The 27,621-nt window shown below is 42.7% G+C and overlaps 1 protein-coding gene across 7 annotated transcripts in view; it reads right to left on the bottom strand.

Annotated features, from left to right (window-relative positions):
• NBEAL1 (neurobeachin like 1) overlaps window positions 1–27,621 on the bottom strand; it is a 157,824-nt gene that overhangs the window by 5,685 nt on the left and 124,518 nt on the right. For 6 of the 7 annotated variants that reach the window (XM_084818213.1, XM_084818269.1, XM_084818241.1 and 3 more), the window contains 15 exons: window positions 27,047–27,148; window positions 25,816–25,911; window positions 25,589–25,713; window positions 24,065–24,205; window positions 22,360–22,490; window positions 21,576–21,685; window positions 19,307–19,424; window positions 17,565–17,662; window positions 16,930–17,046; window positions 16,098–16,187; window positions 15,226–15,335; window positions 12,242–12,414; window positions 9,948–10,042; window positions 7,296–7,412; window positions 1,478–1,639 (listed from right to left, as the gene is read on the bottom strand). In XM_084818213.1, the coding sequence (XP_084674339.1) occupies window positions 1,478–1,639; window positions 7,296–7,412; window positions 9,948–10,042; window positions 12,242–12,414; window positions 15,226–15,335; window positions 16,098–16,187; window positions 16,930–17,046; window positions 17,565–17,662; window positions 19,307–19,424; window positions 21,576–21,685; window positions 22,360–22,490; window positions 24,065–24,205; window positions 25,589–25,713; window positions 25,816–25,911; window positions 27,047–27,148 (1,785 nt within the window). Of the gene's footprint in view, window positions 1–469; window positions 617–1,477; window positions 1,640–7,295; window positions 7,413–9,947; window positions 10,043–12,241; window positions 12,415–15,225; window positions 15,336–16,097; window positions 16,188–16,929; window positions 17,047–17,564; window positions 17,663–19,306; window positions 19,425–21,575; window positions 21,686–22,359; window positions 22,491–24,064; window positions 24,206–25,588; window positions 25,714–25,815; window positions 25,912–27,046; window positions 27,149–27,621 lie in introns of those variants that run through there. The other variant, XM_084818224.1, reaches the window with a different exon arrangement.

Below are 27,621 nucleotides of genomic sequence, written 5' to 3'. Positions count from 1 at the left end.
CTTTTTTTGGAGGTAGGCAGCATTATGAGTAGGGTGTACGTGAGTATTGAAGTAGGTATGAAGTAGATCACCCATGGTCTACACAGGGTGAAGAGCAGGAAGGAGGCGAGGTATGCAAGCCTGAGATCAGAACCCAGGATTCTATCACATAGAATCATAGAATAGAATCATAGAATAGTAGGGTTGGAAGGGGCCTACAAGGCCATCGAGTCCAACCCCCTGCTCAATGCAGGAATCCAAGTCAGAGCATCCCTGACAAATGGCTGTCCAGCCTCATCTTGAAGGCCTCCAGTGTGGGAGAGCCCACCACCTCCCCAGGTAATATGTTCCATTGTCGTATTGCTCTTACAGTCAGGAAGTTTTTCCTGATGTTCAGCCGGAATCTGGCTTCCTGTAACTTGAGCCCATTATTCCGTGTCCTGCACTCTGGGATGATCAAGAAGAGATCCTGGCCTTCTTCTCTGTGACAACCTTTCAAGTACTTGAAGAGTGCTATCATATCTCCCCTCAGTAGACATGTAGAGTCTACACAGCTGGGGGCTTATGAACCAGCCCTAAGTTCTCAGACCATATCTTTGAAAACTGTAAAGGTACGCAGCCAGGATTGCTCCAGCAGCTACAAGGAAACATTATTGAAAGAGGTGAGACAATGAACACCCAGCAAGATCAGCTTCCAAAAACCTCTCTCCATTCTCACTGAAGCCATAAGGAATTGATGGCACTTGCTATTTAAGTGTAGCCTGGAAGCTTTTTCTTCATAAATAATTACGAAAAAGACAACTGACGCTGGAGCATTAACAGTAGCCTCCAAGCTAGAAAATGAGAAGGGGATTAATCATGTTGTGACACTTTTTGCTCTAGGTCAGGGCTAAGAATGGTGAGATACCAAGTAGGAGGCCACAGTCAGCTCATCGTTAAAGCAGGAAAGAATGCTACTTAATTTTTAGTTGAGGTCAATAGGGGTACTAGCTACTGTACAGGAGTGAAATATTATCTGGCTACAGTGCTAGAGCCAATGGTTGGTTCACACACAGCCGAGTGTGGGAGAGTTTCAGGCTTCTGCCCCCATTCCTACAATACATACCACATTTCCTTTGAGCCAAGTCTATGTACGTGCACTCGTACATGAGTAGGCCCCACCCATAACATCTATTCGCCCCTTTGCGGGCTGGATGGAGCCTATGATTAGGGCCTACTCAGATTCAAATGTACATACACATGCCCAGTCTGTGCTAACTGTTCTACACTGCAAGGATGCGGGTGGGTGTGTATAGGGGCATCCAAGCCCATAGCATTTGGATAGGGTGAAGGAGAGGGGTAAGCTGTAAGAAAGAAGTAGGTAAGAATTGGCCTACGAATGCTTAATTGCTATAATAAGCAATCCCACTCTCCACCCCACAATTTCCCCTTCCCCTTGAAACAAAGCAAAACCAAGACACATGCTTCTAACCCTCTGTGAGTTTGGCTGTCTTAGTACCTTGAGAGTTGTCTTTCCTTCTAAACTTGTGTGGATGACCGTGTGTCCTTCCCAAGATACGGCCAGATTCGGAACGGTGAGCAAGAGAGAACTCTCACAGGGTGGCCTCAGAGTCCTCATGTACTGACCTTTCCAGACAGTGTGAACAATCACAGTTCCATCCTAGTAAAAAAAGAAAAAGGAAAAAAGACACACCCCAACGTGTTCTAAGCCATTTCATTGTGGTGCATTTACTGAACATATATGAAACCACATGAACTGTTTAATAGCGTAGTTTTATCAGCAGCGGTGTTTTTAGCCCTATTCAGTCGTTCTTTTCGCGTGTAAGGCCTAAAGTTCTAAAATCTCAGGGAGGACCTCTACGGATAGAGCAGTCTCTTGTCTGTAGACAGTCACCCTTCATGTGCAAAGCGTGAGAAGAAATTTGAGGGAGGAGGCGGAACCAGCATGCTTGTCTCCACATCTCATCACATGTAGAGCTTACACAAGGAGAACAACTGAATAGGGCTTTTGAAACAATTAGGAGCATCCCAGAAATGAGAGCTGCTTTGTTAGGCACAGAGCAAAATAAAAAAGATACACAGGAGAGGCCTTCTCTGATAGAACCTGTTCTGACATGATGGGGCCGCCCTCAGCTGTAGTGTCCAAATCGTGGAATCCCTTTGCTAAGGAAGCTCGCACTTATTCTGCTTTAGGAGACAGGTAAGATCTTTTTCAAGCAGACATTTATAATACCATTTTATTGCTCAGCTTATCATTTGTCAGGTTTAGTGCTGTTCTTTTAATAATGTGGTTTCCCACCCCAGTTTTCAGTGTGAGTGTGCCTACTGTACATTTTTAAAATATTCTATACATTTTGAGTGATGCACTAGGGTCCACCACTTTTAGAATGAAAGAAAGAAAGAAAGAAAGAAAGAAAGAAAGAAAGAAAGGAGGGAGGGAGGGAGGGAGGGAAGGAAGGAAGGAAGGAAGGAAGGAAGGAAGGAAGAAAGAAAGAAAGATGGAATAACCATTTTAGAAATAAATATAAACACAGAAGCAGAAATTCCTAAGATGCACCTCCAGGGATATAAGATTTTGAAAATATAACAATCCTATACATGTTTACTTGGAAGTAAGTCTCACTGTGTTCAATGGGACTTATGTCCAGTTACGTGGGCATAGGGTTGCAGCCAAAGGGTAAAATCCAACACAAGTCCTACTTACAGTAGACCCATTAAAACGAACAGCTCAGTGGTAGAGCACCTGCTTTGCATACAGAAGGTCCCAGATTCAATAACCGTCATCTCTGGATAGGGCTGGGATAACTCACTCCCATTTTTGACCTGTTTTTCAGCTTGCTTGAACGGGAAAGGTGCACACCTCTGTGCATCAGGGGCGTTGCTAGGTTCTTAAAAGATCCAGGGCAGAGGCCCATAACACAAACTTGCATGTGCATATGTCTGGTCTAAGCGCACCTCATAAATAAATGAATAAATAAGTGTGTGTGTATGTGTGCATGTGGTGTGCTTGTGTGTGTGTATAGATTACATACATACATAAGTAGTGTGCAATGACTCCCCACCCCACTTCAACTCAGACCCCAATTCGGCGTTTTGGAAAACATCCTGCTTCTGTTCAGGCCAATTTATAGTCAGTCCACTTCAGCTCTGCACCAAACCTGAGTCAAGGTTTGGAAAAATGAGTCTTTATGCTTTGACTACCATGGGAAATTAGGGAAAAAGACCTGAAACTTTTTTCTCTTGTTCAGAACTGGATGATAATTTCAGGCATAGTAGCACCCTAGAAGGGGATTACAACTGTCCAATGTCAAAACATAGGTTCAGGGTTTATATTTTGATTTTCTTTTAAAGAGAACTGCAGTAACATTTTTGGAAGAATTGGATAAAAATTTCAGGATTCATTGCCCTATCAGAGGAGATTATATCTGCCAAATTTCAGAATGATAGCCACAGGGGGTTTTGTGCAAGGGTAGCTTTGTCATTTTGAGGTCTCCAAAAGAGGACATACTTATCTCCCTATGTTCCTTCTGGACCATTGTTCTGAAAATTACAGACAGCCTAGAGGTGTCCCTAAGTAAGAAACCAGCAAAGTTTCAGAAGGATAGGTGCAGCAGTTCATATGGAAGGGGAGTTCTCCAATTTGGGGAAGGGAGTGGTTTGCTTTTCCTTCCCTTTACCCCCTCCCCAATAGTTTTGGGGTAAATCTCTATGAAAATGCACAGGTCATTAGAGGTGTCCTCCAGGCAAGAAATCTGCAAAGTTCCTGAAGGATAAGCATGCATGCAAATTTAGAATGACTAGAATTTATTTACATTTCACTAATGTTAGCAGCAGGGGAACATGGGTGGGAAGGTGCTGTTGCACTCATGTCCTGCTTGTGGCTTTCCTGTGGGCATCTGGTTGGCCACTGTGTGAACAGAATGCTGGACTAGATGGACCTTGGTCTGATGTAGCATGGTTCTTCTTATGTTCTTAAATACAGAGTGCCTCTGAGCATATGCAGAATGTTTTTCTTTACCACTGAGCACATACATTCTCCCCCTACCAGTTCTATTTCCCTCCATGCAACCATCCCTCCTCATCCTACCATTCTCCAGCAACTTTTCATAAAAACAGATGTCTTGTTTTGTGCAACTCTCCTCTACCTCCTCCTTGTTACGCACAAGCTCTGATTGTATCTTCCTCCCCATAACTTCATTTGTGCCAAGACTTCATTCAGCCAAGGAATCTGTTTTCAAAACTAGGGCTAAGTTATGGAGAAACTCTGAGCATGTACTAAGTGCCTTTCCCTCACCACTAAAGCTAGAGTTCATGCAAAATTTAAAAAACACAAATGACAAAACATGTATAGGACTGAGTTGAAAGGGTAGTCAATTCATTAGACGGAATTGGGTAGGCACTGTATTAAGCCTGCAGTACCATGCTCACAACTCCGGACTTATTTCTGAGTCAACATGCAGAACATCAGAGTGCAAACCTCCCTGCAAAAGTAACTTGTGCTGGAATCCCATGCGCGCTTTCCTGAGGGTAAGCCTCATTAAACATAATGGGGCTTCTGAGTAGGCATACATAGGCTTGTGTAAATGAGTAGTATTTATCTCCCTCCACTTAAGAAACAAACCCAAACTCCTATTTTTATTCAAACTTTCTGTTCATAGGAAGCTGCCTTAGACTGAGTCAGACCCTGGGTCCCTCTAGCGCAGTATTGCCAACACTGACTGGCAGCCACGGCTCTCCAGGAGTTTCAGGCAGGATTCTTTCCTAGCCCTACTTGGAGATGCTGGGGACTGAACCTCGACCTTCTGCATGCCAAGTATGTGCTCTACCACAGAGCGACAGCCCTTCCTATTGCTGGATAATGGCAAGTGACAAACAAAACAGCCCCAGATTTGTTTCTCTGCAACCATTTGAACCCACCCTTCTCAAAGACCTGAGTGAGGAGGAGGAGAAAAACCAACCCTTTTTTTCTGTTTGTATAAAGTCAAATACAGTTCAGAACTCCTCTTGCCCACCAAAGAGAATTCTCTTTAAGAATTACTCAACGTATGCTCCGGGTGGAATAAAGAAGAGAAAGAAAGAACAGGATAGGGGAGGGGAGGGGAGGGGAAAAGAAGAATGGTGATTGGAAATGTGGTGCGGGGGGCGGGTAGAGAGAATTCCCTAAGATGAGTGGCTCCTTTCAGAGAGGTAGTACTTCAGAGGAATTTAGGAGGCGTGGAGGGTTTGTAAGGATTGCACGTACTTTAACTTTATGAGGTGAGGTGGCTGAGGGCTTTTTCTAGCTTTTTAAAAACTATTTAAAAGCCCCAGCAGTTCCTCAATCAAGACTCCACATAGTCCTAACCCTCCTTTTGGAATAATTTGAGTCCAACAGCTATTTAGGAGAAACTAAAGTGGAGGGGGAGAAAGAAGTTTGTGGAGGCTGACTGGATCTGTTGCTGTACTGAAGCTACTAAACTTCTGCAGATGGCAAAGGTTCCAGTTTGTTGCAGTAAAATCAGATGCTGTGTGAAATACCAGTATTTTACATGGAGCTCTTTCTTCTCTTTCTTCTCTTCCTTCTCCCTCTTCAAAGTTTCATTGCAAGCAAACTCCCAACAGTGGGCATGTAAGAGCAGAAAAGTAGGGGGAGAGAGAAAAAACTATGAGCAGACTGTGGAAGGAAAGGTGGCGGTCTCCCCTCTAGTTGAAAAGGCTGGTACAGTCACACTAGAGTTTCTACTGGTCTGCCAAAGAAGCAAGTCCTAAGGCCTCCTAGTAACAGCAAGGCTACTGAACTCAGAGGGAAGACGCAGGCTTGTATTAAGTAGGGCTGTGCACTGCTTTGGATCTGGATTCCGAACTGAAGCAGGGTGTTTCGGATCAAATTGGTCCAGATCAGTCCGAATCGCTTCAGATCAGTTTGGACAATTCTGAAGCCCAGACAGCCTGTCTGGGAAATGCAACAATTTCCTTAAGATTAGGGAGGCAGAGAGGAGGAGTTGGGAAGGGGAAACTGAGCCTTGGCAAGTGACATCTAGCCGCTGGTAGGGATGAACTTTTAACCCAGCAGTCTCTAATCACAGCAGGGTGATTGAGAGTGGGGTACAATCACTCCTCTATAAGGAAAGGCTTCAATGTTTGGGCTATTTAATTTAGAAGAAATGCAAATAAGGGGGGTGTTTATAAAATTATATGGAGTAGTGAAAGAGGAGCAGTGCAATATATAAGCTGAGTTCAGTGTGACTTTCCCCCAGGTAATGTGTATTACAGCTAAAGAGATGTTTAACTTTTTACTTCCCTTAATGAGGAGCCTCAGGTCACCCAGTGAAGCTGAATAGTGGCAGAGTCAGGACAGGCAAAAGGAAAGTACTATTTGCACTTCAAAAAAAACCTACATCAGAGATTAGGGATAGTGACCTCCTAATGGTCACCTTAAACACCTTCTGATTAGGATCTCTAATCCCCTGTGTGGCTTGACAGTTTTTATCCTTTGTTTTAGCCTTTGAGAAAAGGAAACTTTATGCATGCACAAAAGCCACTGGACCTAACTGTCTGAAATTTGGCAGGATCAGTCAGCTCCATAGGGGTTGCCAGGCCTTCAAATTCCATGCGCTTACTTGGAAGCACATAAAAAGTATAGCTCTTTGCTTTGGCAGATTTTCGTGGAAAAAACAAATTTTACCTGTGACTAGCACAAAAGCCACTACACATAGCTGCCTGAAATTCGGCAGGTTTGGTCAGCTTTATGGGGGCTACCAGGTCTCCAAATTCCATGAATTCATCATACAAATTTTAAAAGTTATGACTGTTTCTGTTTTCCAATGCAAGTCAATGGGAAAATGTTAAAAAAATGGCAATTAGGACAGCTCAAAAGATCCGGGGCCTATGCTCAGGTGGGCCCAGCTATAACAATGCCCATGCTGTGACTATTGTTCAAAAGTGTGCACTTCCCCCCATTGACTAAAGTGTGAAAATGCCTTTAAAAATGTGTTTCAAAGTGCACTTTTTTAAAAAAAAAATGCATTTTTCTAATGTGATTGCAAATTCAGGCATTTGTGAACATTTCTTGAGTAAAGCACTGCTGCTCGCATTCACATTCAGAGTTGTGAATGGGACATGTTCACCTGATTTGCAAACACAAACCAAAATTCTCATAAATCTCTAGTCATGACTAACTTAAGGCCCACTCATTTCAATGGTTCTACTGTAAGTAGTCCTTATGTTGGATTTTACCCTGAATTTATAACAGGGGAGTGAATGACTTGTGAACATAAATGGGTGGGCAACAATTACTTGTTTTGAATGTAAGTTGAGGAAACCATATACAAACTTACCCTGGCTCCAGAGACTGCCATGTCCAGTTCTGTACTGATGCCAACACAAGATACTTCATTGGTATGCCCATATAGAATCTGCAAAGGTTTAGGAGCCAGACCTATAGGCACTCCTCCCTGGTATTAAATATTAGAAATAACGATTAAATAAAAACACACAGCAGGCTTTTTTCAAAACATTAAATGTACTTATACATTTTCTTCTGACCACTCATGTCACTTCTTCTCTCTCTCTGCACAATGAAGCCATCCCCCCCCCAAAAAAATTATAGAAAATTCATTTAACCAGTGCAATATACAATTCAGTAACAGTTTTGTTATATCAACATACTGCTGATATATGCACAAAAATCCCACGGCAGGTGCTTTTGCCCAGTGCTTGAAAGCAAAGATATAAGATGCAAGATATACATTTTAGATCTGGATAACAGCAGTGCAATATATGACAAAGGAAACACGGGGCCCCCAACAAGTGGGAGAACATTGCCTTATTTTCTCTGCAAAGCCTCTCCTTCCAACAACCTTTTCAGTTTTCTTTCTCCTCCCACCCCCATCTGAGCTCTGAAACTGGAAGTACATCGGGCACTTAGAACAAAAGTGGCTTTGGGGAGAAAGGGAGAGAATCTGTAGGATAGAACTGGTGGGTGCAGGAGGCTTGAAGCACTCACATTATGGGCCAAACTAGACACGAAGTTAGCCGTGTTCCCCTGCACTTAGGCAAAAAAGGGTTACGCTCCCTTTCCTGGCTGCTTGCTGAGTTCCTAATCATTACCAGCCCTGTAGCAGTTGCTATATGTAATTTTTTAAAAAATGCAGGTTACGTGCAAAGACACATTTAACATCATGTCAGGTTCGGCTCTTAGATATCTAAACAGATGAAGGTTTGAGAGCAAGTATGAGCTGAGATGAAGAGCAGCTCTGCCTTTAAAAGAGCGGAATCGCCCAACCATTTTCTCTGTGGCAAGATGATTTAAAACAAAACAAACTTGGTCTTCCGAAGGTGCCAGCACATAGCTGACAAAGCTGCGGCTGGGGGTGGGGGCGGATTATTGCTCTGATCTACACTGAGGAAGGCACCTTACTACTCAAGGATCAGTCAAGAGCAAGACATTACCAGGCTGGACAATGCAGCATAAGTAAAGGGGCCTGTAGTCCAGCCCCCCGCCCCCAACTTCCTGACAGGAGGCCATGGCACAGGACGCTTTCCAGCCTGCAAAAACAAAGTGGGCAGTGATGGAAGGCCAGCTTAGGCTGCATCTCTATGCCGTTTTAAAGCAAAGTATTTTCCTGCGAGTGGATAGCAGGCCCATTCATTCATATATTACATTGTTATACCGCCCAAGAGCCAAAGCTCTCTGAGCATTTCACAGCATGATGAAATACAATACAAAACTATAAATATTCAAGAGTTTAAAACCGTTTGAAAACAAGTTGAAAACAATTAAAAATAAAACTACGGAAAACAGGGAAAAACCGAGTGAGTCCCATCATATGCTGTCAAATGCCTGGGAGTGGAGGGAAGTCTTAACCTGGTGCCAAACGTTGACAATGTTCGTGCCAGGTAGCCCACACTGGGGAGAACATTCCACAGTCAGGGGGCCACCACAGTGAAGGCCCTCCCCCTTGTTGCCATCCTCCAAATCTCCCTCACATGCAGCAAACTAAACTATTCAGACACTGCCTTTGGGGATGCATGGCCAATGAGGGCACCAAAGCAGTGAGAAGACCATCCCCTCGCTGCTCCAGTTCCCCCACTGTTCATGTGCACTCCCAAAGGCAGTGACTGACTGGTTTAGTTCACTGCCTCCTATTCACGCTTAGGAAAATACTTCAGTTTAAAATGGCACGGGGCTGCAGTCTTGATGCTGACCAGCTTGCTTCTGCCACGCTTTCCTTTGCCAATGGCTTGATAGTGGCAGGGAGGGGAGGAGGAGATGCCGCTTGCCACTAGGTGAAAAAAGAAGCAGGGTGGCAGGGTAGGGCCCCTGGGAAGCCACTTGCTCAGGGACCCCTGAAACCTGGTGGCACAGCTGCATCACCTCACCAAAAGGGAAGACGGCTGTCAGCATCCAATCTCAGGGTGAATTTTAGAAGGCATTGTCTAAAAAATGCCTGTGCGCTATTCATGAAGAAACTGTGAGTAACCTTCCTTAAGGGATGCCTCAGACCTAATTCACAGTTTACGGCAGCAGGTCCAATTTGTCACCTTTATGTGACTTGTTCTTTGGAGGAAGCACCAAAGTGTGAACAAGAGACTTGCACCTTTCAGTGCGCAGTAGAAACCTCCAAGGAGCAACAGCCAAAAATACAAAGAGTGTCTTTTGGCACCTTAACAGAAGCTTTCATGCGGCAGTGCCTACTTCATCAGCTGCACCACGTGTTATGCTCATGGCTCTCTGGCACCTGTCCATTGCATATCCCCAAGTGTTTTGATACACAAGTTACCCTTTCACACTTTATGTATTTCCCAGCAATTCAGCAAACACACCCAGCATCGTGAGAGCCATGAATTGATTCTTAGATCATCTCACCTCAAACTCACTTGCTAACACTTCTCCCCTCCTTGCAACTGAACCCAACCGAAGAACTTGCTGTCCACTGTTTCCAGTACACTGCAAACTGCTTTCCTGGGTCTGCAAAAACTGAACTTACCTGCTGAACTACTTGCCATATCATACAAGTGGTGTCCCTCGAGCCTGAAATTAAATGGATTCCACAGAAATCCATAGCTAGGCACGTCACGATATCTGTGTTTGTGTGTGAGAGAGAAAGCCATTAGCTGAGGCACCTGATGAAATTACTGAGTTTTAAAGCGTCTGATTTAGAGAGACTCCCGTATGCCAAATTTTACAAAACAGAACCACAGCTCTAAATTGCAAAACAAATCAGTACTGTAAACCTGACTCCAAATTAAAAAGCCTTAACATTAGCAAACAGCACATTTATCCTATATGATACCCATTAGTAAGAGTTTGTAAAGAAAGCTCTCGAACAAGTCCCATTAATTTCTGTGGTCTTATCCCCAGGAGGAGAGGGAGTCCAGCATTACTGGAACCTCCATTTTCATAGGGTAATGGAACCTCTATATTCAAATTGAGCCTCTATGTTCAAACAGTACTTCCATATTCAAATAAGAACATAAGAAGAGCCATGATGGATCAGACCAAGGGTCCAACTAGTCCAGCATTCTGTTCATGCAGCGGCCAACCGGCTGTCAAATGGAGCCTCCGTATTCAAATGGAGCCTCCACATTCCAAAGCAGTATACCTATGAATACTAGTTGCTGGAGAACAAATGGGGAGGTCTGTTGCCTGCATGTCCTGCTTGTAGACTCCTCAGAAGCATCTGGCTGCCCTTTGGGACAGGATGTTCTGCTAGATGGGCCTCTGAACCACTGCAGTGTAATGGTTAGAATTTTGGGCTAGGACTAGGGAGACCCAAGTTCAAATCCTCACTCAGCCATGAAGCTCACTTGAGTGACCTTGGGTCAGCCACTGTCTCTCAGCCTAGCCTAAGCCTCACCAAGATAGTTGTGAAGATAAAACAGGGATGGGTGAAAAAGTGATTTTCGTGATCACTGAGATTCTCTGAACATCAGCTTGAAGCGCGGCTCACCTCATGTCCTATGCTCGACTGTGCTCTGTTTTTGTTTCATTCAAATGGGAAAAGTGTGCATTTCGAACAGTGTAAATGCACAATTTTTAAAAGAGTGCAACCAAATGTGCATGTTTCCCCCATAGAAACCAGTTACCAGTTGTTTTCCGGGCCAAATTCAAGGTGTTGGTTTTGACCTTTAAAACCCTATATGGTTCCGGCCCAGCCTATCTTAAGGAGCACCTCCAGCAACACCAGACAGGCCGCTTAACAAGATCAGCCTCGGATGGCCTTCTCTCTGTCCCATCAGCCAGGACAGCTAGACTGGTGGGGACGAGGGAGAGGGCCTTTTCTGTGGTGGCCCCCACTCTGTGGAACTCCCTCCCTAAGGAACTCCATCGTGCCCCCTCTTTAATGAGCTTCTGTCATGCATTAAAAATGTGGTTGTTCAGGCAGACATTTGGGGTGGGTTAGGGTATTTTAGAAAATGTTTTTATTGTAGAATTTTATTGTTTTAAACTGCTTTATTATATGCTTTGTACATCGCCCAGAGTGGCTGGGTGACCAGCTAGATGGGCGATTAATAAATTTAATAAATAAATAAATAGAATAGAATAGAATAGAATAGAATAAAGTGTGAAACATTTTTGAGGTGCACATTATTTGAACGTGAATACATGTTTGATAAATGGTGCAAGATGCTCTTGCTCATGTTCACAACTGCGAACGGGACATGTTCACATGATTTGTGAACATTAACAAAATTCACGTACATCCCTAGGATAAAACGGCGGGGGGGGGGGGGGGGAGACGGCCCAAGATCCCCACCTTGAGCTCCTGGGAGAAAAGGTGGGATATAAATGTAATAAATAAATAAATGGATCTAATCCAGCTTGGCTCTCGTGTTCTTATTAGTGATAACGCTTATTTGCATGACAGCACTGAAAGTATATTATCTAAAATATTTAATCCACAAACATGCTGATTATCTTTGGCTGAGAAGTAACAAATGGAAACATAGATAGGTTATCACATTATCACACAAGTCCCTCTATGTTTTATAGCTGGCCAAGAGACTTGGCTTTCATTCTTAATCAAGACAGAGAGAGCAAGGGCACATCCATGCAATGTACTGCTCAGTTGTTTGTGCTCTGAATCATCCAACAGGATTAGCAGGACCAGCATGGGAGGCAGATTCTCTGCAACAGAAAGTACCCATCCAATGAGGGCCTTCCCTTTGTATTTCTACTTTGTGCATTACAAATTGATGAAAGCAACCTACTGAAGGAACTTTTCTGTTTGTTCATTCACTCATTCATTCATTAAAATATTGGTCACCCAAAATGGCTTACCCATGTGCCTTATATGCTGTGCCATCAATTTTCCCTTGGTGAGCGATGTCACTCTGATGCTATTGTCCCAATGTCCTCCACTGAAAAGCAGCTTTGCATCATGGGACACTACAAACAACTTGGGCATGATCTCCAGTCCGGGTGCAAAAGGGCCACTGACACTTCGTTGTGTTCTGCAAACAATGACTTACATTAAGATCTGTACAGTCCATTTATTAAAATGTATTGTTTCTCCTACATACACTGCTCAGGCCAAGTAACCACATTTCAGAATTAATGAAAGCAAAGTACACTTAAACTTATCTGCACAGATATACACAAAAAGGGGGCCCTTTTCTGTGATGGCCCCCAAATGGTGGAAAACCTGCTGCCCTAGAGAAGTGCACCTGGCACCTTATTCTCCCAGGCCTTTTAAACTGCTGCTTGCTTTATTTTCAATATGTGCACTGCTGCTTTTCGTCTTCTCTGTTTTTAGCTGTTCACTTATTTAACTCTTATAAAAGTTGCATTTTTGTTGCTGTTTTTAAAGGAATACCTTTATTGTTTTATTGTTGGAGTTTATCTTTGGTTGTATTGTTCTTTCTTTTATTGTGTATGATGCCCTGAGAGCATCGGTTGTAGTGCAACTCATAAACTGAAATAATAATAATAATACATTAAAGAAAGAAAAGTAGTGTGTGTGTGTGTATATATGTGTGTGCATATGCGCACGCACACACACAAAGCCATTAATTCTCCACTATGCATCGCATTCAGAAAACCACCCAGTCTGTGTAAATTCATAGTTAAAGCTGAACTTAAACAAGATATTTGCAACCCAGGATCATACCATTGTAAATAAATGTGTTGCATTACCAATAAACCACTTCTTTCAGGAGCACAGTTACTAACAAAATGTATTGCATTAGACAGTCATTAACATGCACTTCTACTTGTGTGGTTTATTTAACTGAATGCAAAAAAATGAATGTCATATGCAACACGTAGGGAAAACTACAATGGACCTAAGAACAAGATTCCATAACCACAAATCGCAATTCTAACCAAAAAACTAGAGCAGCCTGTTGCAAGACATTTCAACTCCTTTGCACATAGTCTCTCAGATTTACAGCTGGTTCCAACAGAACAAACAAAAGACCCTGATATGCTTGACAAAAGGGAAATTTTTTAGATCTATAGAGTCAGAACTCTTAGTCCAAATGACAAATCTGGAGGACAATTCGTAGGCATTATACTGCTCATACCTCTGCTTTGTTTTTGTTTTGTTTTTCTCCTAAGGAACTTTCATCTCCAGGCATTCCAAGCTGCCACTCCTGATACCCATTTAACAGCACTGCTACTGATGAGGGCAGAAACCAAAATATTTCACTTCAATATATTTTTTAATACTCTGTTGTTAAGTCTCTCCTGTCTGTCTGTTTGTCCATCCATACACACAGACACACACACATGTGCGTGTGTGCATGTGCGTGCGTACGCGCATATATATATATATATATATATATATATATTAAAAAAAATCTAGGACAGGAAGGCCTGGCGTGCTATGGTCCATGGGGTCACAAAGAGTCGGACACAACTTAACGACTGAACAACAACAACAACAACAACAAATATATATATATATATATATATATATATATATATATAATCTAAATGCTCAAAGCTCACTGCATACATTATCTCAGTAATTGTTATGACAACTCTGGAAGTTAGGCTAGCACTACTATAACCCCACTTTCCCTACAAGCAATCCTGTCGGGGGGTGGAAAACATGGGACTTGGGTTCATACTGTAGCAGGATAAGCGAGGGAGAAAAATGCAGACTCCAAACTAGCACGCGGTGCCTAGTAAAAATAAAGTTCCATTATCAGTCTGCAGTCATCAAGTGATAAACACACATCTGTAAGCACAACTCTTAAACATCTATAACACAAAATTCCAGAGTAGTAGCCATATTAGCAACTGCAGCAAAATATCTTACAGCACCTAAAAGACTAACAGATTACGGCATAAGCTTTATGAGGTAGAGCTGGGGTGCAGAACCGCCGGCCCATTTGTGCCCCGCCCCCTCAACCACACAAGCTCCACCCCCTCCACAAGTCCCAGCCCAACCAGTGTTTGTGGAGAGGAATTCCCACTGTTAACTCTGATGACGGACTGGAGACAGCAGTGGGTATTCCCCCATGCTGCTGCTTCACTGCATGTGGAGCTTCTCTGACTGGGAAAGCCCGTGTGCAGCAAAGTCAGGGCACAGCCCCCCTTGCTCCTCCAATGGAGGTGCAAAGGGGGCTTGGCTGGCTTTGCTTTACCCACCCTGCCTCTTTCCCCCGTTGTGGGACGGAGGCAGGGCAGGCAAAGGAGAGCTGGCTGATTCCCCTTCATGCCTCCATCAGAGGAGTGAAGGGGATTCGGTCGGTGCAGCTTCCCTAACCGGGAATTCCCTAATCCATCCAGCACTTTGGCCAGGGAGCAAATGAGAACAGGTGGGCATGGCTACACTCCCTTTAGTGTAGGCAAGCTACACACAAGGGAAGGCTGAGTGGGGGCGTTATCTGGCCCCCCACCCAATTCTGGTTCTGCATCCCTGGGCTAGAGCCTACTTTGCCAGTTGCATGAAGTCAAGCGAAAAAATTATGTTGGCCCCATTTTAAAATGTATTGGTTTTAAAACATATTACTCTTAATTAACTGTATTTTTCTTCTGTACAAAAATTTCTATTGGTCTGTGACCATAATAAACAACTCATTCATTCAGTTGCATGAAGCGTTATCCTCAACTGGAAGCATGTGCATGCATAGGCACACGCACACATATGCATGTATAGACGGCTATAAAAATGTGTCCAAGCATGGACATTTTTCCTCTGTACCCATGTGTGTGTTTCCAACAAAGGCCAACATTTCATGCATTAGAAAAAGTGCCCCCTAGTCCATGGAGCTTGTGCCACAATATGTCCCAGAAAATGAAACCTTTCTACTCACTTGGGATTTGTCACAGTTTGGTCTCTGAGGAAAGTGAAATAGTTGGAGATATTTCGGTCATAGGGTAGCCACCCATGGGTTCCAACAACGCAGTTCAGACTGACAGTTACCTTCAGAAGAACATGTTTAAGAGAAAGCAGTAAAGCCATCAATGGTTAAATAACAAAGTGAATTAAAACACAGTGTCCTCATTTAAGAACAACAAGCAAGACCAAGTATGGGCACAACTCATCTTCCTTCTCGGCCTTTTCCTTTCACTCTCCTTTCCTTGTGGGTCTTTAGATTCTAAGCCTTAGGGCTGGCACGTGTCTCCATGGGCAGTATCCAATGCTGGCAGCATACTAGCACTCATCAAGCTGCGCTAATGGGAACAACCACTAGTGCAATGGAAAGCAAGAACTTGCTACAGCAAGCCCGGAAACTAGTCCAAACTAGTGTTTCTGAAATGGGACAGGTCACCAGAGCGCTCTTCCATGACCTCTGCTCTTGTTCCGTTTCGAAAACACTAGTCTGGACTAGTTTCCGGGCTTGCTGTACCAAGTGCTAGCTTCCCATTGCACTAGCGGTTGTTTCCATTTGCACTACAGCACCACTGGATATTGCCCTGTGTTTCTGATTTATGTACAGATACTTTGCCCAATTCTGGGAAGGAAGGAAGGAAGGAAGGAAGGAAGGAAGGAAGGAAGGAAGGATCTAACCAGATTGAAGAGACTGAAATTACTTCACTCAAGGGCAAAATTAGCTCAGCACAAACCAAAATGGAGTTTTCTACTGTTACAGACGGCAATCACATAATGATTACTATCGTGTTATCTTGACAATTCCATATTAGAAATTCTTTCAGAACCAACTTTTCTGCTTGTCCGACTCACCAAGATCTCTGGGCTCCCCTGGGACATGAAAGAACGGTACTGATTTCTGGGGACGATGGCCTTAACAATGGGTATCCCATCACTGATTCCCTGAGAGGGAGAGAAAGCGACAGAGAGAGAGATTATTTCAGTTGGCAACATTAAAAGATAGGGCAGACATATTTGGCAGACCAACCATGACAGATAGCCTGCCCTCACACTTACAGCCTATCTGGATATTCATCCAGAGCGGGGACTCTAGAAAATACTGTTTCTGATTCCCAACTTCTTCTGCAGTGTCCAAAATGGGCACTTGCAGCTTCCAGCGCCAGCAGGACTTCAAACCCTAACAGCAGAAATAGCCTCCAGGCGTGGACCAATGGGGCCCAAGAATTGCTGCTGCGGGCAGTGCAAGGGTGGATGGCATGGACTAAGTGGGGAACAGGGATACATTTATAGATTATGGAGCAACTATTTAGGGCTGTAGACTAACTAAGAAGGCAAATACGCAACTCTTTATTTTCGGTATGGTTGTTTTCCTCTTCCCCTTTCTTCGCTCTTAATTAAAGAACTTGTAGGGATTCAAATTACCCCTCCCCCCAAACACACACTATTTATATGGAGGGGAGGCTGGAGGTTCCTGTAAAATGGGGTGCAGAACTTCAGGCCCAAGGGCCAAATTGGACCTTCCAGGGATCCCCCTTTCCCCTGACCACCAATCTTTTGGCAGTTTCCCAGCTTTGTGCAATTCCCGCCCCCCTTCTAAAAGGCACTGATCATTAAAAAAAATGGTGAAATGCATTGCAAGTTTTTAATAAGGCTTAAAATCATACATGATGTTGCCAGCTCTTACCTCAATGAAAAAGGACTTCAGCTCAGGGAGATGCTGGAACAGGTTAAGGGTGGAGTTTTCATTTCTGGTCTGCTTCTGCACCACTTCCTCTGCGGACAGCCTTGCAGGATGAGGCTCCTGGAATAAAATGTCAACAGCAGTGGAAGTCATGGTTGCACAAACATTCTTCCACGATCCAATGAAGGTGGGCACAAAGGCATGCCTAACTCCACCCAGAGTGGAGTTTGTGGGGAGACAAATGCATGTACATGTGGCAAGGAGTTGAGGCCAATGACTTAGGTAATCAAAAGACTCAGGCATGCAAGCCAAGCTATGAAGTACAACGGCAGTGCAGGGCAAAATATACCTACCCACCAAAGAACGTGAGGGTCTCTAGCAAAGTTAAAAATTTCAACTCTGTGTGGGGCACTAATTTAGACTCTGAGGGGCTGTTTGGACATTCACACACACACCCTCATTTCTACCCACTGGAGCAATCCTCAGGCTCACACATTTTTCCCCTGCCCCACTCCCGCTCCAATCACTCTACGTGACAGGCCACATCCGAGCCACGACATCTCACACAGAGGTCAGTGCAGGATATCCATCGGCGTGGATGTGCCACCCGTGCTCTCTATTGCTGTCAAAGGATTTACCTTCAGTAGCTGACAAGGTGTTTGTCCAAAATTATTAATCATCCCTTCCAAAGCTTTCCTTTCTTTCTCATCAGTCAAGGCATCCAGATCTACAGCTCCTGGGATGAAAGTCAAATTGCAAATAAATTAGATAAAAATCAGCACCACGTTGTGTAAATATATGAGATCACTTCATCTGGGCAATGTCTTTCACCACATTTATGCGTTACTGGGAGGAATGTGGTTGCTGCCTCCTCTGCGGTTGTTCCCTTGTAAGGTCTACATCAGGGGACAGCAACTCGTGGCCTTCCAGATGTTTTGGTCTACAACTCCCCATCAGCCCAAGCCAGCATAGCCAATGGTGAGGGAAGATGGGAGTTGTAGGCCAAAACACCAGGAGGGTCACAAGTTGGCCACGTGGTTGTGTGGTTGCGTACTATGCTAACAATCCCCTCTGTGTTTCTAGCATGGCATAACCACACAATCCACCCTAACCACATGGGTGGAACTTGTTAGACATAACTGGGAGTGCTGCAGGAACCATGGAGGCAATGGTTGCACAACTGCACAATTCCAGATAACATATAAAACACGTCCTTAGTCCATTTCCACATTTAAAAGCCCTTTACCACACTTTAGCTTCAATCAAGAGCTACAGAGGAGTGATAAAAGTGAGTCTCTCCTTCGTTACGGACACTTTCTGTGCAGTTGATTGGTCAGCTGGGTGGTATTACTCCTCCCCTGTGCTTCTTATTCAGAATAAAAATAACAAAGAGTCTTGCGGCACCTTAAAGACTAACAAATGTATTACAACGTAAGCTTTCATGGGTATTTATTTTCAGTGACAGTGAAACTTAATTAAGATTGAGCAGGCTGGAAAAACATCCGGTTGCACTGTTAAAGCAATAGCTACTGTAAACATATGTTATTAATTTGTAAACAAAGAATGAACCTTCTTAGAAGGGAACTTATAAACAGAGGAAGCCTTTAATGAGTGCTGAGTGTGAAGCTGACAAGGGAGGTGAAACATGGATATTTTAGGGCTGCAAGTTTACCATAAACAGATCACAGGTAGGGATGTATGCAAAACTTGCTTCCGTTCGTTTTCAATCAGGGTTTACCCAGTTTGCACCTTCTGGATCGAACACTGACTTGGATGCAGCCTGTGGTCAAAGCCCATACATTTCCAAGTTTGCAATGTCATTCGCGGACCCCAAAAATGCATTTGAACAGCATGCATACATCTGAAAAATGCGCATGAAAAAAATGTGTACTTTTGAAAAATGTGCACAAATACACTTTAATCAATGGGAGAAGAACGGGTACATTTCAAAGATGTGCACAACTGATGTGTACATTTGGAAAAATACACGAAAATATGCATGGATTTTTGTGCAAAAAGAAAGAAAACCCCAAACTTGCAATGTGATAGAGACTCAGGTGTGAATGAGGTTTGAGATGGAACTCGGAGTACTTCAGCGAGCTTAAGTTTTTCTGATTTGCACATTCCTAATTGAAACACAAAGATCACATGGACTGCCCCAACTAGCCTTCAAAAGGTGCAAATGCAGAAGAATTCAGATCAGAGGTAAATTAGCCATTTAATAGTATGAGGCAACCATCGCATCATAAGGCTGTAACGTAGCAAACACGTAGCAGGGTGCAAATTTTAACCATCAAACCTTTCAGGCAATTCCTTGCCCCCAGTATGACTTTCCCATACACAGGATATAATGGCATGAAAAGAATATATGGCTTGGTACCTTCATAAGTACAATAATAGAAGACGTTGAGTGCTTCCACTGCAGCTGGCCCTCTCTGTTTATAGCCAAAAATCAGATCTATCCACTCATGGAGATGAGCAGAGACATATTCTGACTCCTAAGACAGAAAAGAAAAACACATTTCAGGATGTGATTCTTCAAAGCAGTAACTCCTCCAGTCCAATTTTGCTGTTTAAAAGAAAAAATTACAAATTCTGAACAAATTGACAAAATATTTACAATTCAGGTTCAAAAAATGGAGATCACTTCTATATATTTCATCATAAGTTTACTGTATCCTTTATATGCTTATGCTTTGTCATGTGTAAATAAAATAAAATACATAAATCTAAGTGCCTGCAATCTGTCTAGGGGAAAGTTGATGTGAAGACTACTTACATGCAACACAAGGGAGGCAAGGCTATCTCCATGCTTTTGTCCTTCTGCTAGCATGCAAAATTCAAGCAGGCTTTAAGCTGTTATGTTTGCAAAACTATGTTTTAACTGCTGGGTCCTGTTTATTTCTTTTTAACTCATGGTTTAATTGATGTGGTTATGTTTGAATTACGTTATCTTTTTATCGGTATTTATGATTTTTAGCTGCCTTGAGCACCATTTTTAGTGGAAAGGTGGGATATAATTTACTTTAAACAAATAAATAAAACCAGTATCTGAGAGGAGAATTTAGAGGCAAAGACCTACATGACAACGAAGCAAGTTATACTTCAAAACCTCAGAAGCTGACTGTTACAGTAGCTTTAAATATAACAATTTGGTCAACTGGCTGTCTTTATCGGTTTTATTGATGTTTTACCTATCTGTTTTTATGTTTTGATTGTTATTTTATATTTTACTGTTGTTAGTTGCCTTGAGCACCATATCTGTGATATTAATTATTATTTGTGTTCTGCGTGGCTTCGAGACTGCTTTACGCAGCAGGAAGTGATGCATACATTTTAACAACAACATCATCATCATATAGAACAAGAATTGTTAAGAGTTGGAAGAAAAGAAAGAATTTGCCAGGTTGCACCCACTTGCTTTAAAAAAGTTTTCAACATTTCATTGTAATTCTTTGAACGTACAAAAGATGAGGAAGCAGCTTACATATCATTACAGTTCTTATTTTTCTGTTACAGATTTCAGCAATAAAACAACTACAACAGAACTAAAACACAGCAGTACAAGTATACTTAGAATACCAATGAGAATCAATCCAATTATTACATTTTCCAGATTTGTGCATAAATGGCAGGTGGCATACACCTGTTTCCTCATGCACCCACACACTTATGAGGCAAGTGGACAAGAAGAGAGTGAGCTGGGGGGAGGGAGGATCCTGGGAAAGGCATGGCATAGAAAGCGTGGCCTCACAAAATCCAAACCATATTAATCAACATAAGAGGGAGCAGGGAGGGAGTGGCAGGGTTGACTCTTTTACTTGTGGCCCAGTCCAAGCAACCACTGAGACTGACCAGGAAAGGGACCAGAATATGAACTGTGTAGCATTTTTATTTTTGCATCTGGGGATGTGGGCCTGATCAATGCTTGGATGGGAGTCCACTGGGATCCCCATAGAAGTCACTCTCAGCTTTCTACAGGAAGGGTGATATATAAGTAACATTAGCAAATAAATACTAGGTCATTCCCTTGGCTTTAAGCAATTTGTTTTTTGGAGGGGGAAAGCGAAGTATAAAACCCTTACATCATCATAATAAAATAAACTCCCTGTGCCTCATCTTGATTTAAAAAACCTCAGAAAGGCACTGAGAACTTTGGAAAGTAAAGTAATACTTATACATTAGCACACAATTCCAGCCTCTTTCCGCCAGCCCTCACTCTCCATCCCAGTTACTCTTTCTTTTTAAATTTTTTCACATATGGTACGTTGAACAAATGAGGACACCTTGCAAACGTGCACTGGAGGAGAAGGGGAACTTCCATAATCTCTTTCAACTGTTTGTATAGTTGCTACTGCAAGCACTTAAGACAACCCAGTTCAGGGTGCAATCCTATGCATGTTTAGACAGAAAAAAAGTCCTACAACTCCCAGCATGCCCCAGTCAGCATAAACAGCATTCCACCCTGAACTATGCACAGATAAAAGCCCAGCCACTGCTATGAAGTAAAATTGGGAGGGAAGGCTGCATATGATGCCATTTTCAATAGCACAACTTACACTTTAGCCTTGTTGGAGGTATCTACTATATGCATTTTCAACTCTTTGTTTACTTGTCCTGGGCTGGGGCACGGTGGGGAAATAACTCACCAATGCTTTCCTGTGTTTATAAATGAAGTCCTCTGGTGAACTGGCCCATTTTGGGAGGACAACATCATTCACCACTTCTTTTGAGATCTGCAGCTGACCCAAGCTGAAATCTGTAGAGTGCAAATAAGACAATATGGTTTCAGCAGCTATTCACCATACAAAACAAAATAAGCATTTATCAGAGCCAGATTTTTTTTGGGGGAGGTGTCAGTGAAAAAGACCACCACTTAGGACAGGGATGGGGAACCTCAGGCCCAAGAGGGACCAAATCTGGCCTTCTAATAGACCCCAGATCGCCCCACTCCCTTTCCCCCCAACCACTGATCTTTTGGTGGTTTCTTGGCTTTTGTGCAGTCTGTGCAGTTTTTTCCCCATTCTGAAAGGTTGAAATGCCTCTCCTAAGGCTTAGCTACTGGCAGGAAGAGCTTTAAGCTACAATATGTGGGTAGCTTAAAATCTATTTCTGGCCCCACCCCTTTTGCCTAACCACTAGAATGAGGCCCCCGAGAGCTTCTTCGAAACTGAATTCGGCCCCCTGGGCTGAGAGAGGTTCAACACCCTTGACTTTGAGAAGCGCTTTCCCACACAAATGTCACATAATAATTTGGCTAAAAACTATTTTTATTAGCTAAATCTGATTTTCTATCCATCTTGTAACTACTGGATCACAATTTTAGCCAAGCACTTTAGTTAAGTAGTCAAGTATAATCAAGTAGTTTCCCCTCAGGAAAACATATGGCAAGGAAAATATCCTGTATAGCCCATTACTGATTTGACTACTTACGATTTTGATTCTCTAAGAACTCTGGGAAGTAGAAGAACTCTGGGATGAGCTCCTTCACATCATTTGGATTCTCCATGAGAGCTTGCCAGGTAGCAGGAATGGAATGGAATTGCCGATCAGCACAGTCAAATCTGTGGGTAAGAAAACACAGAGGTGTATTTTGAAAAGCCTATTAATGCCATCCAAAATTACAGAAATAAAAGGGCTACAAGATCAGTACCTACATTGAAATTCCACTTAAATGGCAGAGTTACTGGCATTTCACTACAGGTTAATGCCCTAAGCCTGTAATCCAGGGTGGGTGGTGGTGATTTCAGTGCACGCGTAGACTTCTCCCTCAACTATAGGTTTCATCACTCACTTCAGTGGAGGAGAGCATCAATGCAAGAATATGAAGCTGCTCACAACACTCTAGTGAATGGAATGGTAAAACCTGTTCACTCAAGAATTCTACTCAGGCATTATAAACACAAATGAGGTTATGGATCAGAGCAACAAGTGTGTGGTGGGAAGTGATGTGTGAGCCCATTAAAAATTTTGCCAGGACATTTGCACATCTGACAGATATTAGATAACTGGCAAGTTGTAACTCCTTCTCTGTAAAATACAAGCAGCAACCATCAATGCACAATTCCAGCACAACTCAACAGAATTTAAATTCTTTTACTATGCGTGGGTATGCAAATTATATGAAGGCAATCATTTTAAGTTGATCAATTTTGCTCCCTTTCTAGTTTAGTATAGCCAGTAATCCCTATTTAATTTATTTTATTATTTATTATTACATTTATATCCTGATTTTTTTCCTCTTGCAAGGAACCCAAGGCAACTTACATGGTTCCCCCTCCTCTCCACTTTATCCTCACAACTCTGTGAGGTAGGTTAGACTGAGAGTTAGTGGCTGGCCCAAAGACATCCAGTGATCTTCATGGCCGAGTAGGGACTTGAACCTGGGTCTCCTGAGTCCCAGTCCAAAACTCTAACACTACACCACACTTACTAGAATTTATCATTCTATTTTTTTACAGCACAATCCTAAGCACTTCTGCTCAGAAGTAAGTACCAGTATGTCCAATGGGATTTACTTCCTGGTAAGTGAACTCTGATTTGCAGCCTTATTTTTTCTTATTACATTTTTATTCTGTCCTTCTTCCAAGGAGTACAGGACAGTAGGCACAGTTTCTCCCTTCCTGCCTTCCCCATTTTATGCCCACAACAACCCTATGAAACAGATTAGGTTGAGAGACAGTAACTGGCTTAAGGTTTCCCACTAGGAGCTTCTTGGCTGAGTGGAGATTTGAACCTAGGTCTTCTCAGCCCTAGTATGACACTCTGAGCACTACACCATGCTCACTTCTCTCTATCATTCTATGGATGGAACAGGAGTGAGGCACAGTATGCTGCAATTAGCTGGTAATTCCTGTAAAATGCATTTTTATTTTGTCAGAAGGAAGGTTTTGTTTTGTTTTAACCAAATGCTTTGTAAGACTTGTGGCTTCTCTGAAATGTTTGCAAAAGCACTTGTTCCTCAGGAAAAAGCATTCAGTCTGAGGTATGTGGAAACATCACAATGTGATCACAGAGTTATCAGTTTTTCAAGATAAGGAAAAAGAAAATATTCAAGATGCGTATGTTCTGCAGAAAGATGACAATCCATAAAGGAGACAACAAGAATGAAGACAGTCCTTGTTTCTTCATGTCATACCTGCCACTCTGAAGCTGGATATGTAACATGGCAAAAGGCTCAACACGAATGAGGTAATGCATGACCCCAGCTGCGTTGGAGTAGTGAGTACCATAGTGGAACTTGTCAATAATTCCAAGGGGATCTTCAAAGTTCTCATACCTTTGAAAAAGAAAGAAACAATCTGTTTCCATAATTGGTTTGAAGCCAAGCATTAGCCTAAAAGTAAGTGATGCATCGTAGCAAACACGGTAAACATAACACGAAGCAATCTCAGGATCTACAGCAGGTTCTTCTGAAGTCATCACTCAGCTGTCCTAATGCTGAACGGCTTTTCTTAAATCACACTTTGTGTTATGTGTCACTGACTGATTTACCACTGCATTTTTAAGACAAAATCTAATATATTAGGGCTAGCTGACATCAATGGCCCTGTGGGAAAGAAGGTGGAATGAGGGAGACAGGAGCAGGCGAGGGGGACACCAGGGCCTGCTCCAGTTGGACTGCCCCACCCCCTGGAGATGAGAGGGGAAGCAGGGCCATTCCACCAGCCCCACTGAAAACCTGCTTTTTTCCCCTTTTCCCTCCCCATCCCTTTTTCCTTGTGTGTCATGTCTTTTTTGGACTGTAAGCCTGTGGGCAGGGATTGTCTTGTTTACTCATTGATTGTAAACAGCTATGGGAGCCTTTTGTGGCTGAGGAGTGGAATAAAAATACTTTAAATAAAAATATAATAAAATAGTCTAATTTTATATACCACTTGGTAATCTATGTTATTGATTTGAATGGACATGTGTATACTATACCAGTTCTACAGTACCTCTTACCACATTTCTCAGCAATTATCCAGCAATGAACTATGGTTATTTTCACAATTTAGTTATTAACTAAAGCATGAACTCTTGGTTGCCTTCTTTTGCCTTATCTTTAAATGCTGCAACAACTTAGTTCCGACCTATGTGGCTTTCAGGAATTTCTTTTCTACTATTTGAACCAGTTACAAGTCGGAATAGAGACATAAACAAAACTAATAGCACACAAACCAATAAAAAGGCAATATTAACTAAATACTTTGAGTGATTACTTCAAACTAGATACCTTTTTGTTGGTTGTTGGTTTTGACCTTTAAAACCCTATATGGTTCCGGCCCAGCCTATCTTAAGGAGCGCCTCCAGCAGCACCAGACAGGCCGCTTAACAAGATCAGCCTCGGATGGCCTTCTCTCTGTCCCATCAGCCAGGACAGCTAGACTGGTGGGGACGAGGGAGAGGGCCTTTTCTGTGGTGGCCCCCACTCTGTGGAACTCCCTCCCTAGGGAACTCCGTCATGCCCCCTCTTTAATGAGCTTCCGTCGTGCATTAAAAACGTTGTTGTTCAGGCAGGCATTTGGGGTGGGTTAGGGTATTTTAGAAAATGTTTTTATTGTAGAATTTTATTGTTTTAAACTGTTTTTATTGTATGTTGTACATCGCCCAGAGTGGCTGGGTGACCAGCCAGATGGGCGATTAATAAATTTAATAATAAATAAATAAACAAACTAGATACCTTTCCTGTACAGCCTTGGCATTCTTTTCATTTGCCACACCAATGGGTTTGGACAGATCCCGAAACACAGCTGGATTATTCAGATCCAATTCTTCTGAAGTGTAATCTTGTAAGATCCAAGGAAACTTGAACAGGAAAAAGAAAGTCTCCTTCAGATCTCACATCTGTCTTTTGATTAAATGTAACAATGTATCTAGTCAGAAATAACTGATGGGAAAAATACTTACAACCGGATACTGTGCAAGGTCATTATAGGTTCGTCCTGCCATAGTATTTAATTGAATGAGGTAGTCAAAGTTGGAAATCTCTCTGTTCACCCATTTCTAAAGATAAAAATGCAGTATTTAAGCTATTCATGAGTAGCACAGTAAATCATACATCTTACCAGTGTTTCATGCAACCAACCAACTTACCTTAGGGCGCAACCCTACACATGTTTAGACATGAAAAAAGTCCTACAACTCCCAGCATTACCCAGTCAATGCTGGCTGGGGCATGCTGAGAGTTGTAGGATTTGTTTCTGGCTAAACATGCAATCCTAATAGGATTGCACCCTTGATGTGACATAATTAAAGGAACATTTATATTTCACATTTATTTAGATTTCTATCCCATGCTATCTCAATGGCTCAAAGTGGGTCACAAGTTGAAAACAAATTCCCAAAGCTCTAGCCCTTCCTTCTAGTTCTACACAGTTGTTGTTAATCAGAAGCGGACATATGAAGGATGAAAATATATGTCCCCTTTGGGGGTATGCAACCTGGTGCCCTCCAGATATTTTGGACTACAACTCCCAGAATCCCTGACCATTGCCCATGCTGCCTGGGGCTTATGGGAGTTGTAGTTCAAAAGTCTAGGAGCCACCAGATTGCCTAACCCTCCAGACTGATTCTATATAAATGTTACAGTTTAACTGTTATGGCTTCCATCCGGGTAAGCCTGGGAACTGTGGTTCTGACAGACATCTAAGAAACGGGCCTCAGGATCTCTACACTGCCCAAAAGGTATGGGCATCATTGGATCCACATATCCACTAACAAATGATAACAATTTTCATCTGCAAGCTTGTCTGCCTTATTTATGATACCTCCTAGATACAAGGAGAATGTTTTACCCAACACAGAAATTTTACAGGATGTAGCTAACAGGAGACCTATGAAGATTAAGACCAAATTTGGGCTTCTTGTATCACTCAGCAAATAAGACTTTCTTTAGTACAGACAACAGAACAAGAAGTTAGCAAATATTTGCATCTAACATTTCAATTTAAAATTACAATAGTAATTAACAAATATGCTGTACTTTAGAGCAAAGTAGGTTTGTCTGAGCTCCAAAACCAGAAAGCTACTGAAAGAGAGAGTTGCTAGGCGTTTTAAAAGGGCAAGAGAGGTTCTCTCGCATCACAGGACACTAATTAAAAATAAAATTGCTAAGCCATTCCTGGTAATATCACCATACCTGGGTCAGTCCTGATGCTTTAAATAATTCTTGTGGAGATCTGGTCCCACTAATATTTGGAGAACATAGAGACAGAATTCGGCTATACACTTTATTTCTTGCCTATAAGATAAAGAAGGTACATTGGATAATTCATCCAATAAAATAGGAAGTAAGTGTTCTGCAAAGAATGGGCATTTGTGTCCTACTGGTCTATAAATTGGAGTCCAGCCAAACACTTTCTGTCCCACTTTCTAGAAAACTAATATTTTATGTCTATCTATATCTGGCATCCCCAACATGGCACCTGCTGTTGCATCTGTGAGGCCGTGCTGAGGCACCTGCTAGGCTCTTGCTGCCTCCCACTCTGCCCCCCACCACTCCCTCACCCCCATATACACACTTTTGCTAGTGAATGGAGCAACTTCTCAGTTGACTTGCATACAGGGGAGAAGTGCCACTGACAAAGAATGGCTGGGGGAGGGGGAAGCCCTTTGGGACATCAGGGTCCTTGGCAGGATAGGCGGACTTTCCCTGCTCCCGCCATGTTTCAGCAGTGCAGCCCCTGCCCAATGCAAATTAATGTAGAAATCACT

The sequence above is a fragment of the Heloderma suspectum genome, chromosome 1, assembly GCF_057233095.1.
Source record: "Heloderma suspectum isolate Gila_16-S chromosome 1, 16-S_ref, whole genome shotgun sequence".
In the NCBI taxonomy this organism is placed as follows: domain Eukaryota; kingdom Metazoa; phylum Chordata; class Lepidosauria; order Squamata; family Helodermatidae; genus Heloderma; species Heloderma suspectum.
The sequence above is the reverse complement of the archived record's forward strand: the minus strand, read 5'-3'. Positions and strand labels throughout refer to the sequence as shown.